The 16,504-nt window shown below is 36.7% G+C and overlaps 1 protein-coding gene across 1 annotated transcript; it reads right to left on the bottom strand.

Annotated features, from left to right (window-relative positions):
* Positions 1–6,041: 6,041 nt before the first annotated feature.
* Positions 6,042–10,321, bottom strand: LOC129263527 (uncharacterized). Its single transcript, XM_054901434.2, has 2 exons — positions 9,145–10,321; positions 6,042–7,053 (listed from the first exon to the last, which is right to left on the bottom strand). Exons 1-2 carry the CDS (start codon positions 10,311–10,313, stop codon positions 6,543–6,545), a joined length of 1,680 nt encoding a protein of 559 aa, XP_054757409.2. The 5' UTR covers positions 10,314–10,321; the 3' UTR covers positions 6,042–6,542.
* Positions 10,322–16,504: the final 6,183 nt, after the last annotated feature.

The raw sequence follows: 16,504 nt of genomic DNA, 5'->3' as shown, positions 1-16,504 counted from the left end.
TTGGAGGGGGCGGTAAGTGCAGGCGAAGCGTGCCAACCATAGGTGCCAACACTTACAGAGCGGGCGAAGCGCGCTCCCTTCGCGGCTCCCTAGGGGGAGGGTGCAGGGATCATCAAATTCAAATAAAAAGAAGGCGCCTCTTGCGTCTCTAGTACCCTTATCAACTCGAATTCAAACTTGTTTTCAAAAGAAATTATGAGCTTGAAGATTTGAAATAAGATTGAAGAATTTGAAATGATTCCTCTTACCGCGCGGAGCGCGGAAGCTGAAACGTTCCATAAAACTGAGAACCTGTGGTATAAAATGCCTAATTTGGTCGCATCAGATTTTATATAAATTTCGTTAACTCAAGTCGCAAAACAGAGTAGAAGACGGTTATATGTTATGCACGGAAAATTATTTATTCCCGCAAAGCGCGAAGATTTTGATGTCTCATCAAATTCAAAGCAAAAGAAGACGACGTTTTCTGCGTCTCTAGTACCCTTACTAACTCGAGTTCAATTGACTTGCTGTGATTAAAAGAAAACTGTTTTCGAAAGAAATTATTAGCGCCCCCATGCTCGCAAAGCACGGAAACCTTTGTGATCTATTTTTGAAGAAAAAAATTGTGTAATTTCGCTTCCTTTGGTTTGATTAAGAAACTTCAGTGATATTAACAAAATTAAATCAATGGCACAAATCAAGACAGGAGATGGATGTGCAGCGATATAGAATAAAGTTTATACTCCTTTTGCATATAGCACGGCACGAATTGATTTTAATGCCTCCCCCTTTGAGCAGATATACCTTGCCAAAATGACTTGCTGAAAAGCGAAAGAAATATCATTTGGGGAGTGGGGAAGTGACGGTAATGTTTACCCGCTCCGAACAGAAGAGCCGACTTTTTGTGTCAATGTAATAATAAAAAATACTTTTCATACTATTTACACCCATGTACAATTTATAATTTCCGGCAAGAATATACGATTCCCACAGCCGGGAAGGGGAAAAACGGAGAAGAAAATAGAGTGGGGAAACAAAAGGGACTAGCGATTTCGATATTTTTCCCGCGCGGAGCGCGGAAATTTTTTTTGTATGAAAAGAGAAGATCTACGTTTCGTTTAGATTTTTTAAATTCTTTTGCCAAAAAAAGAGAAGATAAAAGCAACAAAGCTATACCTTTCTTCTCTTTTCTCATTTTGCTTTTTCTTTTTCTCCTTTTCCTCTTCTTTTATTTTTTGGGGAGCGGTTTTTTTTTTTTTTTTTTTTTTTTTTTTTGGGGGGGGCGACTGCCCCAAAATGCAACAAATAACTTCATATCGTGTTTATTGGTGTGCTATTCTATTCACCCGGTCTATTCAATTTCTCCATCCTGCTATTTAAGGCATGTTTACCTAATATCTTGCTTTGATACTTATCACAATATAAGGAATGAAAGGTCATTTGACCAAAATGAAGTAACTACGAACTGGGCGCCGTAGCACAAAGATTAGCGATTAATCGTTAAATGGAATGACCAATCAAGATTCTCGTTGCATGCGTATTTTGCTAAGTAGGCTGAATATGAACCAATCAGAATTGTTCTTTTAAATAAGCGATCAATCGCCAACCTTTGTGTTACGGGACCCTGGTCTATAGTAGTGGAGACAGAGGTTTGCGCGAGACGCCATCATTCTCTCTTGTAGTTGTTGTTCGGCTTGCTATACTGATGGCAGGTGGGTTTCTTTTATTTTCGTGTTAGGTCACGTGTGAGATCACGTGTGAGGTCATGGTCTATTACGTTATCCTGTATTTCATTACAAATCGATTTGAAAAAATCTATAGGTCTGTAATGAACCACGGGAAAGGGTCAATTTCACTTACCTGTGAAGTATATTGTCACATTCACACAATTATCAAAAAGAATCTGAACACCGATGTGTAACTTCACAGTATAAAAACAATTATACAACGCTGTTTACTATATGAACCTTGCAGTAATTGTTTAAACAGTTTAAACAAGTGTTTAAATCTTAAGCAACAAAGTTTAATTTTCAATATCTAATCTTCAATCAATTAAACATGATTGTTTAAACGGTTAAACAAATACTGTAAGGTTCATATAGTAAACAGCGTTGTATAAAATCTTAAACAGCGTTTTTACTGTGTGCAAACCTTAACTTGTTTTATGCCACAAATAGCGCTTTACACAGCTTTTTAAATCCAACTATTGAACTACTTTCATGACTTTCTCTTATTTTTGTTGTCGCCTATTCGCTTTATTTTCATATTTGTAGATTACTTGTGTTAAGCTCGTCTTCCGTGTATAGTTGTATATATAGTTTGTTTATAATTAGTATTGAAACTAAGTTCAGGGACTTGCCTTTTATACAAGCTTTGCTTTTCTTGGCCAGTCATTTCTTGGCAAGTTCATTTCTACATTCTTTTCATAGATAAAATAATTGCAGCTCACTTTAGTTTTGTTTAATTTATCTTCAGTATTATTTTGTTACGAAATGTCATTGATCTGTCTGTATTATATTGAATATGTATTGCTACTTTGATTATATTTTGAAAATTTTGTTGAACGGAAATAAATGAATCTTGATCTCATCTAAATCTAAATCATTATTATCAATTTATGACATGTAAAGAGCTTGGTTTGTTTATTTTATGGTACGTGATGGGAGAAAAGATAAGAAGGATACGACAAACAGATAAGAATAGCCGGGGAGGGAAATTCAAAATGCAAATATATATAATATTCTGTAATTACGTCTAGGGAATGTATACATTATTGCTTTTATTGCAGGCCTTCTGATTTATTTCGTTTCAACTGTTTACAAATCAATTAAATGTGATTACGTTGACTTTGAAACTAACTATACATGATGACTCTTGTTTTTTGTTTTTTGTTTCTGTTATGCATATTTCCGACTCTTTAGTGCAACCTTGGTATATGATAGATCATGAACTACGTTGGGGGTGTGTTACTGTGTATGCGTGTGTTTGTTCGATGTTTCCCTGTAGTACAGGATGCGAATACATAATACTAATGTGTTATTTTGGGGCGTGTGCGCGAATGTAAGCGTGTAGTGTGTGTGTGTGGGTGTGTGTTTGTATATTAAATGTATCCGTGTGTATAGGAGGTGTGAAAAGAGTTGGATTGGGTGTGCGCGTATTGTAAGTGAGAGTGCCCTACTTGAAAAAAACAGTGTGATCAGAGTATGTTCGCATAATGGATTATATAACAATTTTATTCGCACTGTAGGACTTATATTACTCAAATTAATCAGCTCGTTTTATTACTGTCTTTAAATAAGTAAAATTATAGTTTTCTTCGTCATTAAATTATGAATAAAGAGAACAGTAACAATACAAATGATATAATTTAGACATTTTTAATATGTTTTTGGCTCTCCATACTTAACCACAAAGTTAAAACATTGCTGGAATGAAAACTGAATTCAGAATACACACCAGCCGCAGCGTATACAAAATATATAACAAGACACTCAAAAATTACAAAATATTTCCAATATCTGTTTGAGCAGATAGTTCTCATAATTACATGTGTTTATTCCCTATATTATTTTCCCACTCACCAAATATCACTGTCTTATCTACTGACTTTGCGATACTTATCGTTCAATGAATAAAAACAATGTTACTCAACGATAACAGGCAAACTCTCGGTTGCGATTAAATTCTAATTTAAACGCATCTATAGTATCTCGGTGTCCCGCCATTTCACTAATCGGTTCGCCAGCTATATATTGCGTGTTATATTTCCTATCACCAAAGTGATAGGCATAATAATATACATTTCAGGGACAATTAAACTATGCCAAGTATTCATACCAAGTCCATTATCATACAGGCGGGGCAGTATATTCAACCCAGTTTAGTTAACGAAGATGGTGACTGTGATTCATTAGTCAGAATAAAACAAAACCAGAAGTGAGAACAAGTCACGTTTTACTGATTTTTGATCAGTTAAAAATATTTCAGACAATATTGCACAAACGTTAGTTACATATCATAGATTCCCGGATATGTGCATGATTCAGACATACATATTTATTTAAAAACTTGATACGTCGAAACACCCGTAAAGAGGATGCTTACCCGGACAACACGTTGGTTTCAATAAAAACAGTATGAATATAAATATATTGTACATATATATATATATATATATATATATATATATATATATATATATATATATATATATATATATATATATATATATATACATAAACCTTCGCATTAGTGTAGCTTCGAGGAAGATCTGTCTAGGAATATCGGAATTATGAATTGTGACGTCGCGGACGGGCAGCTCTTTTATGTTTCGTTTGATATAATTTCTAAATAATGCAATTTTCTAAGAAAAAAAAGATATTTTCTGTGTGGTGAATGTATCATCAGACACGTCATTCCATGTCATGTTATATAAGAGACAATTATTAATCTTCTACTGTATCAAAAATGGAATTTATAGAATTTATAATACACGATATAATGGGAAGCGGCTATCAAATGACGTCACAAATTTTCACAAATTAAAACTTCATACCTAGGATTTTCACCAAACATTCACTAAATACTGTGCTCAAATTGTTCTGCTTTTATCAAACCAACTTATCGTCGCGTAGAACCTCAGTTTAACAAGATTATTTTTTTATTACGTTTGAAAATATATTTCGGTGCTTCTAACTCGAGACGGTCTAACGATTTGAAAAGATTCCAGAGAGCGTTAAAGTAACGACAAACACTGTAACACTGTAAATTTAACACCGGAGTAAACTGAGCGTTTTGATCAGTGGCTTAATGAGGAAAAGGATTGGAGGAGACATTGCGTACGGGACCAAAATTTTGAAACGCTGCGAGGTCATCATGCGAGCGAGCAAAAAATTAGACCTTTTTGATACAAATGAAAATCTAAATGATGAGAAAGTTTCAGGACCAAGACCCCCCCCCCCGAAAACAAAGTGAAATATATTATTTTCTGAATATGATGTCAACATCTACATCTAACTAGGCTTTAGAGTATCCTATGCGTATAATTTCCGATTCTGTTTTAGCCAACACTCTAATTAATAATTGGTATCCCTATATAAAATCGCAAATAGCAAAATATACACTAAGAAAGATTATTTTTAAAAAAAATTCTAAATAAATAATTGAAGGCATATTTCTAGGATTTCAGCGTTGTAGACTATTGCACTTAACCTCAACAAACATATACTCATGGAAAAGTTACACCACTGTAGCAATTTACGCATTACGGAATGGAAACATAAATATAATGTATTCTGAAAACCAAGCGTTGGTTTTAATACAGAATAAACAAGATTTATTTCACACATCCATGGAATGCATTACTTTTCACCTTCTTAACATTCATAACGAAGATAATAAAATCAATGCAAAATTCATGATTGTTCCAAAGACTACCCTTTTCTTCCGGTCGTATTACATAAAAATAGATTTGCTGCATTTTTGCCACCACATGGTCAAATTGGTCAGTTATGCTTGGAGTCCAGCTTCAAAATGTTTGAAATTTTTGTCGCTCCAAATTCAAATTTTGGCGCCGTTACGGACCACCACGCGCCAGTTTGAGCCACTGTACGCCACTTGGGCACCTTATTGACGACAGAAGGGGCCACAGCCGATTTGCATTGACGCGAACTGGCGCCGCCCAGTGGACTCCTAGCATTATCATGTTTACATATTGCAGTATGAAGGCCTAATCATAAAGGCAAATATAAACAAACATCAATGGAAGCATGTAAAATACCAGCCAATCGACTGTAGTATGAACACAGGCTTAATTTAAACTCTCTAAAAAAAAGTTTACCCAATATTGGGTGAAATGGGAACATGCATGTTTGCTGGGTAAATAGATACCAAATATTTTGTAAATTTTACGCAATGTTGCGTTGAAATTTACCCTTCAAACATGCATTTTGACCAATATTGGGGAAAAACTTACCCAGCAAAAATGCATGTTCCCTTTTTACCCAATATTGGGTAAAATTTAGTTCTCTGTTTTTAGAGTGTAAAATGTGATTTTTTTTCTATGGATGGCCAATCGCGACATAAGCCTCTAACAGTCGGGTTTAACTTAATCTCTCGTCTACATTTGTGGCTTTAACTATGAATGGCTATTAGCGACACAAACCTCTAAGATTACTGATATCATCTATTAACTTATTTAACACTCCATTTACTCACAACCGTATGTGCATGAAAACTGATACAATGTTTTTCAAAATTGAATTATTATAAGGAAATAATACAGTAAACATGAGAAACATGATTATATATTAGGTCATGAATGTAAGGAGATGTTGATATCTGTTAGATACAGTTAGACCGAGGTCTAAGTTAAACTTGACGTCAGAATACGGGCCGTGTGAACTCGACAATCCTTACTACCTCCCCCAGTTTCCAATTTAATGCTTCGCAGACAATAAATATTTTGTAAAAAATATACTCAATCCACCACTTTGATGAAAAATAATTTGATGCACACACGGTAATTAAGGCTGATTTAAAATTGAATAATAGGAGAACAGCTACTCGGGTGTATCTCCCTGCCTTCTACACGATTGGCCCCACCAGACTTTCCAGTCTTTCTGCGGAGAAGGCACGTATGTCCCAGCCTGCAGCGCCCTCTCATCGGCTGTCAAGCGATCCCCAAGCTGGCAAAAGATACTCGGTTCAGTCCCGTAAGGTTTCAAGGACCCAACCTTCTTCCATTGGAAATACGCGTTATACAGCGCGTCGTCTTCGTCCACCCTCTGCAAATACGCTGCCAGTTCCTTCGTCGTCGCGAAGTCCTGGATGTGTATGAAGGAATTCGGAGGTGCGACCTTTTCATAGTCGCTCCGTTGAGGACCATACACAATGGGGACTAGACCCCGAACCAGGGCCTGGATCCAGAACTTCTCGGTGATATAGTCCGTGCATTCACTGTTTTCGAGAGCGAGGTAGAACTTATACTGCTTCAGTCTTTCGTTGCATTCTTGAGTCCCGGGAGGACAGCTGAGATTGCCACACTTTCCGTACATATCAATTGAGATGTGTCTGCAAAATATATGAGCACAATGTGTGATTTCAAGTTCAGTGTTGACCCTTTGGTGTTGGTGTTATAGCAATGTTTACACGAGTGTAACACCAAACATAAAAGGGAGATAGTCCTGAAAAGTCTCTCACAAGGTGTTGAGGTGTCAATATTGTGGTCTGGGTTATTTTTGTAAACTCAGAATAAGTTTTGGAGCGAGGAAATCCAATCCAAACTGTGCTTCCAACACTAACACCAACACTAACACCGGACTTGAAATCACCCAATGATAATAAAAGCAAAGACATAAGGGGGGTCAATAACTTATGACTCACCTACTGCTTAACATTGTCAGTCGAGTTGAATGTTTGAAATTTGACGGAAGTGGCGTAATGACCCAAAACTTTTGAGGGGGCCAGATATGGCGTATCGGGCAAAATTGAATAAAAGTTGCGAGCGACCGAAGCGAGCGGGAATTTTTCGATATTTATTGCAAATTCCAATTTCGTGATATATTTTGACATAATATACAGCAAAATATCAGACTCACCCTTCTCTCTTTCCTTTTCTTTTTTTTCTGATTGTGATTTATTTATTTAATTTATTTATTATTTATTATTACTATTTTTTTATTTTTTGGGGGGGGGGGCAAGCACCCAAAGGCCCCCTATCTCTATGCTACTGTTTGACGGTTTAAAACAATAATAAAATGCAAGAGGCACCCTGGCGTACGAACCGTCACCTGGGTCCCGTCTTGCAAAGACTTACGATTGATTAAATTAAACCTCAAGTATCTGGAATCCCACCAATGTCGTAATTATTTCTTTATAACAAATCAAAGCAGCAGTTTCGTCCCAGACTCTGGACAAACGACTTATCAATAAAGTGAAGTACACTGAATACTATGAATGTATAAATATACGTCATATCTAGAAAATGTTTTGAACAAACGTGTGTTTTGGATGTTGACGTTGCAGGCTTTCCATAGTTGTGGTTGATTGCATCAATCGTAACTCGTTGTAAGACGAGGCCGAGACGTATATAAAGCGTTCGTCATTTTCGATGATTTGCAATGGGTCTGTTGAGGGCGAATTCGTTGTTGTGACGTAATGCGGTTTGTCATTTATTGACCATTGCAAGCCACTAATAGGGTCTTTTTGCACCGTGACACACAAAAAAAATTTACATGCCCTTCATTACAATGAACAACCAAGAAGTCTTTGTCGAAATTTTGTGAATCTAAACGGCAGTTTCATCCGTCTTACAAAGAGTTGTGATTGATCCGATCAATCGCAAGTATGGAAAGCCAGCAAAGTCAACATATGAAATGCATGTTTGCTCAAAAAAATTCTATACATAGGAATGTATATCCATAAATTCATTGATTGCTTGACAATTTGGGACGTTCTCATTTGGTTACAAATTACATTTTGCAAATTTCCTGTAGAAAAATTATGACACTGGTGGATTTCCACAGAGTTACGATTGATTTGATCAATCGTATCTCTTTGTAAGACGGGGCCCTGGACTATGGACGACGTTCTTTGTAATTCGACGAACATTCCCAAGAGAATTACTGTGTTCTAAGATGTGTTCTGCGTGGCATTGCAAAAACTCGCAATTGACCACATCAAGAACAGCAGACTGTTTGTAGAGAGGCGTCCAAGGTTTCAATACATTAACTTTTTAATGAACTTTTTTTAATGAAGCAAAACATCAATGTTGCCGATTTGAAGATTAACAGTTGATCGTGTAATGCTACAATAATTTATTATCCTTATAGTTAAACATGCAGTATTATGCTGCACTAGTATCGGCAAAACCGAATACAGGATCCCGTCTTAAAAAGAGTTGCCATTGATCTGATCAACCTGAACTGTATGGAAATCTGTCAATACTAGACAGGAAATTGTCACAATGTCCTTTGTAGGCAAAAAGGATCACAATGAGTTTTAGAGAAATGATAAACGCATTAATACCCGGCATATCTACAAAATATTTTGAACAACCATGCGTTATACTTGGCGTTACTGGCTTTCCATAGGTCTGGTTGATTGGATCAATCGCAACTCTTTGTCAGACGGGGTCCGAATGTACTTCTAACAAACTCTTACCTTGAGAGCCTCTGAACGAAGTCCATTCTTGGCCACGATGTGCCGCGGCAGTTTGATGCCATCCAGGCAACCAGCTTGGTTCGATTTTCAGCCCAATTTTTATTGTCGTCCGCCTCAAGCTCTGGTATCCCAGCCCTATATTGCCCATAATCAGCACGGAAGTCCGAGTCGTACCTGAAGGTCATTATGTAATCATACGAAGTGTTATAGTATTTATCTGGCGGGATGACATGACGCCGTGTGTGCCGAGGACTCTCCAGGGTGTAGAAGACCCATTTCTGCCCTGGTGGCCGAAAGCTATGCAGTTTTCCCCAGTCCCAGCTCGACCAATGGAACAGGACAAGCGCTTCATTCTCCTGCATGGTGTTGACGTCCATGTCGAGGGTTATCTGGACATCGCAGACACTTCTGGGGCAGTCTATCAGGTGTTTACCTTTACGGTATCCCAGTTCATTGGCTGCGTTAGCCCACAGGTGTACATTTCGGTGGCAGCGGTGGGATGGAGCCCTTGTCGTCGAAACATGCATCTTCCGGTGATCAATCTCGGCTTTGAGTAGTACAGATTCTGCGTCAAGCTCTCGAAGCTTCTTGTCAACAACTTTTTGCTTTGGTTTCGATTCTGTACCGTTTTGGGGCTGCTTTACCAAGAAGTCTGCGCCTGGATCGCCCTGCTTCACAGCGGATTGATCACGTGAGCGTGTTGTCATTGGAATGCCCGTAACACTTTTCACAACCTGGTTCTTCCGGGAGCCTTTGTGATACGTAAGGTCATTGTCGTTTGCTATGGTGTGGTTTATCGTGGATTTCCTTCCAGAATTGAACTGTTGTACCATTGGCTTAGTCCTTGACATCAAGGTACTATTAACCACGGCATCTTTTACTTCTGAATTTGTCCTGAAATCCCTGTAACGTGGTTTCACGTGGTTGTTTCGTGTGGTCCAAGATCGGGTCAAAGCTTGGCCCAAAGACCCTGCTTCCCTTGTGTCTCCCGTCATTGATCCGTTCGAGGAGATGGACCTCCTCGGCTCTTCCAAGTCTGGCGACCTGACGGGGAGGATGATGTCTCTGTCGTTGCTCAGGTCCGTCTGCTCGATGAGAAGAAACAGTTGCAAGTAGCAAGCAGCGCTGAGAATGGCAGCCAGAACAATGAACTTTCTCCGACGTATCATGTTCCTCAACACTCTACAATGTAAACAAGAAAAACAATTCATCACTGAAATTGATTTGCTTCAATTCTACACTGAACCCTTCCTCTCTATATGAGTTCAAAATGAATGGCTAGTATCATTCGAATTCCACACATGAAGAGTTTGGTTGCAAAAGGGGTTAGGTCCACTTTGGACCATTCCGAGAAAACCCATGTTTTTATTCTCACTTACTGCAATATTCTTATGAAGAATTAATATGTCAGGATGTACTACCCTATCATGTGAACATAAAATTGGGTATGAAAGAAATCTACCTGTCTTCAATATTCAACTATATATTTAAGAAAATATCATTGTGGACCTAACCCCTTTTGCAAGCAAACTGAAATGAATGCAATCTCTTTTGATCAAAAAAAGTGATTTTTCTTTGCCACTTTTATTCACGTTTTCAACATGAATTTTTTTTTTGTATCATCAGAGCGACTAAAAATTTAGAGGTTTTGAGACAGAAAATAATTAGATTTATGACAAATGGACCTAGCCCTTTTGACAAATGAGCTCTTCAGAAGAGTTTGATTGCAAAAGGGGTTAGGTCCACTCCAAGAAACTCCTTTGTTTTTATTCTTCCATATTGCAATATTCTTAGGCGAAACTAAATTTTCATGATACCTTACCATGAGAACATAAAATTGGGTATAAAAAGAAATCTACCAGTCTTCATAAAATTTCAAAAATATTCTTCTCCAAAAAAAATTGTGTGGACCTAACCCCTTTTGCAACCAAACTGAAATGGACCTAACCCCTTTTAAAAAAATGATTTGTCTCTGCCATTTTAGTTCACTTTTAATGGGAATTTCAACTTTTCTTTGGTATCATCTTATAAAGCCATTAAAACTCTATACATTGAGACCAAAAAATCAAATTTGATAAAAAATGGTCGTAACCCCTTTTGCAAGTGAGCTCTTCACATGCAGAAGAGATGCATGTTATCACTTTAGTCATATGACTGAGCTGTTGTTTTGATTCATCAGTTTTTTATTACAAAGACTGTTTTGTTGCTCTTTGTCATGACGGGCGTTTGGCAATAGATTTTTTATGTTCATCCGAATACAGCCCGAATGTGACCCGAATAAAATTAGTTGTGGCCGCATTCGGGAGTATATCTTGGAGGGTATTCGGCCTGGTTTAATTGACCATTTCAAAACGAGACGAATTCGTATGTGAATGTTCCCGAATCCCTCCCGAATTTTCTCGCATTCGCGGATGGAGAACAGAATACTACCGAATTCACTCGAACACTGTCTTGCATTCGGATAGATTCGCAGCTGATTTGGTTTCGGCGTTACCCAGGCTCAAAGCCCCCTCACACCTGACTGAATGTAGGCGGACGAAGGGTGACGAATAGGAAAATGAACGAAATGCACGCGAATTCAAATAAAATGTCCGTCAAATCATGCGATCACAAACTATTGTCAAATCTTATCAACGAACGGTAAGTGAAGGATAAATATGACATGCAAAGGATGTCGATTTTTCGGTTCACCTCTTTGAGAAAATTGCTGCCGAAGGCGAGCGAAGGGTTGATATAACCAAATAAGACGAAGGAACAGTGAGCAATGGTTTGATATGGCGTGGGATTAGAAACGAAGACGATGGAATAGATCAGGCAATCTTGTTCGTTGTGTCATCGTGTTGCTTCGTTACGGGTTCTTTCGAGATCGGTCCACTTTGGCAAAAGCGCGAAGAGGGACTATGCGCGACAAAAACACACGAACGATGAACGAACGATTACCGCAAGAGATGCGAATTCAAACAGATGACCAACGATTTTTCAATTCGTCGGGAAATTTTAAACATGTTCAAAATTTTCGCGCGAATTGGAATAATCGCAGCTGTTAGTTCAGAAGATGTACGAACCCCAAAACGAAGGGTAAATATGATTTACTATCAGTTACCATTGAAAACGATTTTTTATAAAAATGCCTTTCGCCAGCCATCGCAAGGCATATTTCAGGCAATTCGGTTAGGTGTGCGGGGGCCTTTAAACTTGATACACATGCCCGAATTAATGGGTGTGATATGTTTTGTTAGGCGCATGGGAAATAACAGCATATGTCACTCAATGCCACTGGAGGCAGGACAATAGTGAAGCGCCGGAGCATAGCTCCACCCAACAGATATTGATTGCGATAATTTTTTTTAACTATTTTTTTAATTCATTATTTTTCCTCTTCAGTCGAACGGCTGATCTTTCGCGGTATCCACGTAGTACCGTCGATATTTAACAAAAGAAACGGATAGAGCAACAATTTTGAGGCTATTTATTCTTCGGGGGGGGGGGGGGGAGTCGAAGAAACTTGAAACCGTGGGAGCACAGCGACCAAGCTTTTCATATGTGGTGTATCTTATGGATCGAAATCGAAGGATTTTGTGTGTGTGTGGGGGGGGGGGAGGGGTAGGAAACAAAATGTAAGTTTTCAAAATTTCTGAGGAGGGAGGGCAACTGCTTTTCTAGGCCCCACGCTGATGCGGTCATAAATGCAGCGTTAAATCACTCGCCGGAGGAGCGCATTGAACTTGGCAAGATGTTCTATAATGATAACAGTTTCGCTAACTCGGCCTTCATGTTTGAGATTTGACCCTCATACTCGTTATGCGATCTATATTTATTGTGCTAACTGTCTCTATAGAGTTAGAGTAAATAAATACGAACCATTCTTAAAATAACAAGAGATAGAGACCCGAACACCATCGTTTAGTTACCGCGTTTTACCTTGTATACAATATTATAGAGAAAATAATGTGTAATTTGTATTTTAATTCGGGTGTAATATATATATATATATATATAATTCTTTTCTTTTGTATCGGTATCATTATTATATTTTCCTTAGTATTAATGTAGCCTATTATCTAAGCGATGATTATTGGCACTCTTCATGAATAGGATTATAAACCACAGACAAACCCATTCATATTATTAAAGGGGAATTTCACCATGAAGAAAAGTCTGATGTATGAATAGCAGAAAGAAAAATATTTAAAAAATATTGGTGAAGGTTTGAGGAAAACCCCCTAACGATTATAAAAAAATTATTAGAACTTTAAGGTTTGGAATTGTGACGTCATAAACGAGCAGCTGCCACATATGTTATGTCATATAAAATCTATGAATTTCATGATTGGGTATAAAATGATTTGCCTACTGATATACAAAAGGTACCTTAAAAACCATTTTCAATTTTCTGAGAAAATGACATATTATTGATTTTGTTTTTTCCATCCGCTATGTAGAAATGCTGCTCGCCTATGACGCCACAAATCAAATAATAAAAATTCTAATAACTTTTTAATTCTTTTATGGATTTTTCTATTGTTTGTTTCTGTTTTTTTTTTACAATAAACTTTTTTTGTCAGGGTAAACCTTTAAATTCGCTGAAATAATGTTTCATTATTGAAAGATACTTATCACCCCCCCCCCCACTCTCCCCTCTCTCTCTCTCTTCTTTCCCTCACCCTCCTTTCTTTCCCCCACCAACCTCTCTCTTCAAATGAGAAAAATGTGAAGTAAAAATATGTAGACAACTGGTGATATTAGGATGAATCCAGTCTGATTATAGAGTTAAATGTTATATATCACACACTCTTGAATTTACTCCTTAATAACATGGATAATGTCTAAATTCACGTGTTCATTCTGTTTCAAGAGAGGAAATGACATTCCACAACCAATTTCAACTATTTTGAAGGTAGAGTCGTATTTTCATCATTGAAGAGGCGGAAACAAAAATTATTGTTGCGATGAATCGAAGGGCTTTTACAAATAGATTTCATTCAGATTTATGAAATATTTTGAAGAGTTAATTACGATGGCCTCGTTGTCGTCAGCTCTTCATTAGCATCAATGAGATTATCCTTGCTTGCGGCGAAAAATCATGACACATTGTTCCCTTGTAGTTGATAATAAATGTGATTTGATTATCAGTTTGAGGGTGATAACTGCGCGCTTGTTCCATTCCCAACGACACCATGAGAATAACCCGTATTATTCGTTTCTTTTAAAATGTATTTTATTGTTAAAGTGATTGGTTAACATTGGTTTGACTTTTTAAAAATCTGAGCTAGAAGTTCACACTTGTCACCTGTGTCTGTGATATGTTACAAAAATGAAGCCCAGAAAAAATTGCGTTCGAAAATAATTATTTAGTGCTTCAAAAATTGAAATATAAAGTGACCGAAAACACCATCTTAATTTCATCCCATACACTTATGTGTACTATTTAGGCGTCTATAAGACGCCTATTTACAAAATCGGGGTTTGCCTTGTAGTTTTAGCTTTTCATTCTCAATAATGGTTGTTTTCAGGGTTTATTAGTTCTAATACATGCACTTGTACACATGTTACATCTTGGTTTGAGAATTTTTTAAATCGGCTGCTCACAAAGTTAAACAATACCTTTAATCAGATTTTTATTATTGATCTAATTCTGTTTATCATTAGTAATATCATAATTAGTACTACTATTATTTGATCATCATTGTTATCCTTAGTATAATTAATATCATCAAGATTGCCTGATCTATTCCCTCGTCTTCGTTTCTAATCGCACGCCATATCAAACCATTGCTCACTGTTCCTTCGTCTTATTTGGTTATATCAACCCTTCGCTCGCCTTCGTTTTGAATATCATTGTTATCATTAGGATTATTAATATCATCAAGTATTGTCATTATCATGATTATTGCTGCAAGAATTAGGAAACCGTTGTTGGTGTCATAGGTGTCGATTTGTGTTGTGAACCTGTTGTTCAAGGGGGTGATTCTATTGTTTCATTCCCCCCACTTGAATAGTATGACATGTATGACGTCACAGATCGACACAAGTGGTTTTGATTTTGATTTGATTTGATAGCATTTATTCCATTCATCATAAAAACAAATACAAGGTACATACAAAGTTTACATAAATTACATGGGAAATTGCAAATATTACAATGATAAAATCTGGGAAACAGTTGAATAAAAAGAAAAGAGTGTACATGATTTATAAATGAATGAGGAGGCAACTAGAAAGGGAAAGCCTTATTAGCGCTGCCACCTTTACAGAATCTGGAAACTTAAAGGACAAGTCCACCCCAACAAAAAGTTGATTTGAATAAAAAGAGAAAAATTCAACAAACGTAACACTGAAAATTTCATCAAAATCGGATGTAAAATAAGAACGTTATGACATTTTAAAGTTTCACTTAATTTCACAAAACAGTTATATGCACATCCTGGTTGGTATGCAAATGAGGAGACTGATGACGTCATCCACTCACTATTTCTTTTGTATTTTATTATGTGAAATATGAAATATTCCAATTTTCTCCCTGTTGTCGTGTGAAACAACGATTAATTCCTCCCTGAACATGTGCAATTAGCATTGTTTAATATTATATGGTTCAATCAAGTTGGTCCTTATTGTCAAATTTGTAAAAAATGAAATATTGTATAATTCAAACAATAAAAAAGAAAAGAAATAGTGAGTGAGGGACATCATCGACTGTCTCATTTGCATGTCACTGAGTTCTGCATATTACTGTTTTGTGAACAATAAGCGAAACTTTGAAATTTTACATCCGATTTTGATGAATTTTTCAGCATAATGCTTGTTTGATTTTTCTCTATCTATTCAAATTAACATTTTTCTGGGTTGGACTTGACCTTTAATATATATATGATATTGTAAAATACATGATGTAATAAATACTGAATACCAGATATAAACATTGAACATAAAAGGGGAAAATACAAATTATAACATTAAAAAAAAAAAATTAAAAAATTAAAAAATTAAAAAAATTAAAAAATACAAAAAAAAATAAAATAAAAAGATGGTTGGTGTCATCTCACCCTTTTTTTTCTGGTGGGGAGAGGGACTAAAATTTCATTATATGACATTAATCCGATTTCTAGCCCCGAGAATGACAAACTATTATTGTCTAGATTTTTTTTTTCAGGATAAGTGGTGAAATTTGTGAAAATGTTCAGTAAAATGTAAGTTTTCATAATTTCAGGGGGGAGACTGCCCCTTACCCCTATGCTGCATACGACTATGGAGGGGCGTGGAATCGTCAACTCGTCTGTCTATTCATTATTCATGCAGACATAATAACTGTTTCACCGAAATAATAGGCCTCCACAACCATGCAATCAAATGAATGATCCGA

This window comes from Lytechinus pictus, chromosome 6 (genome assembly GCF_037042905.1).
Source record: "Lytechinus pictus isolate F3 Inbred chromosome 6, Lp3.0, whole genome shotgun sequence".
Classification (NCBI taxonomy): Eukaryota; Metazoa; Echinodermata; class Echinoidea; order Temnopleuroida; family Toxopneustidae; genus Lytechinus; species Lytechinus pictus.
Note: the sequence above shows the minus strand (reverse complement) of the source record. Positions and strands in the feature narration are given on the sequence as shown.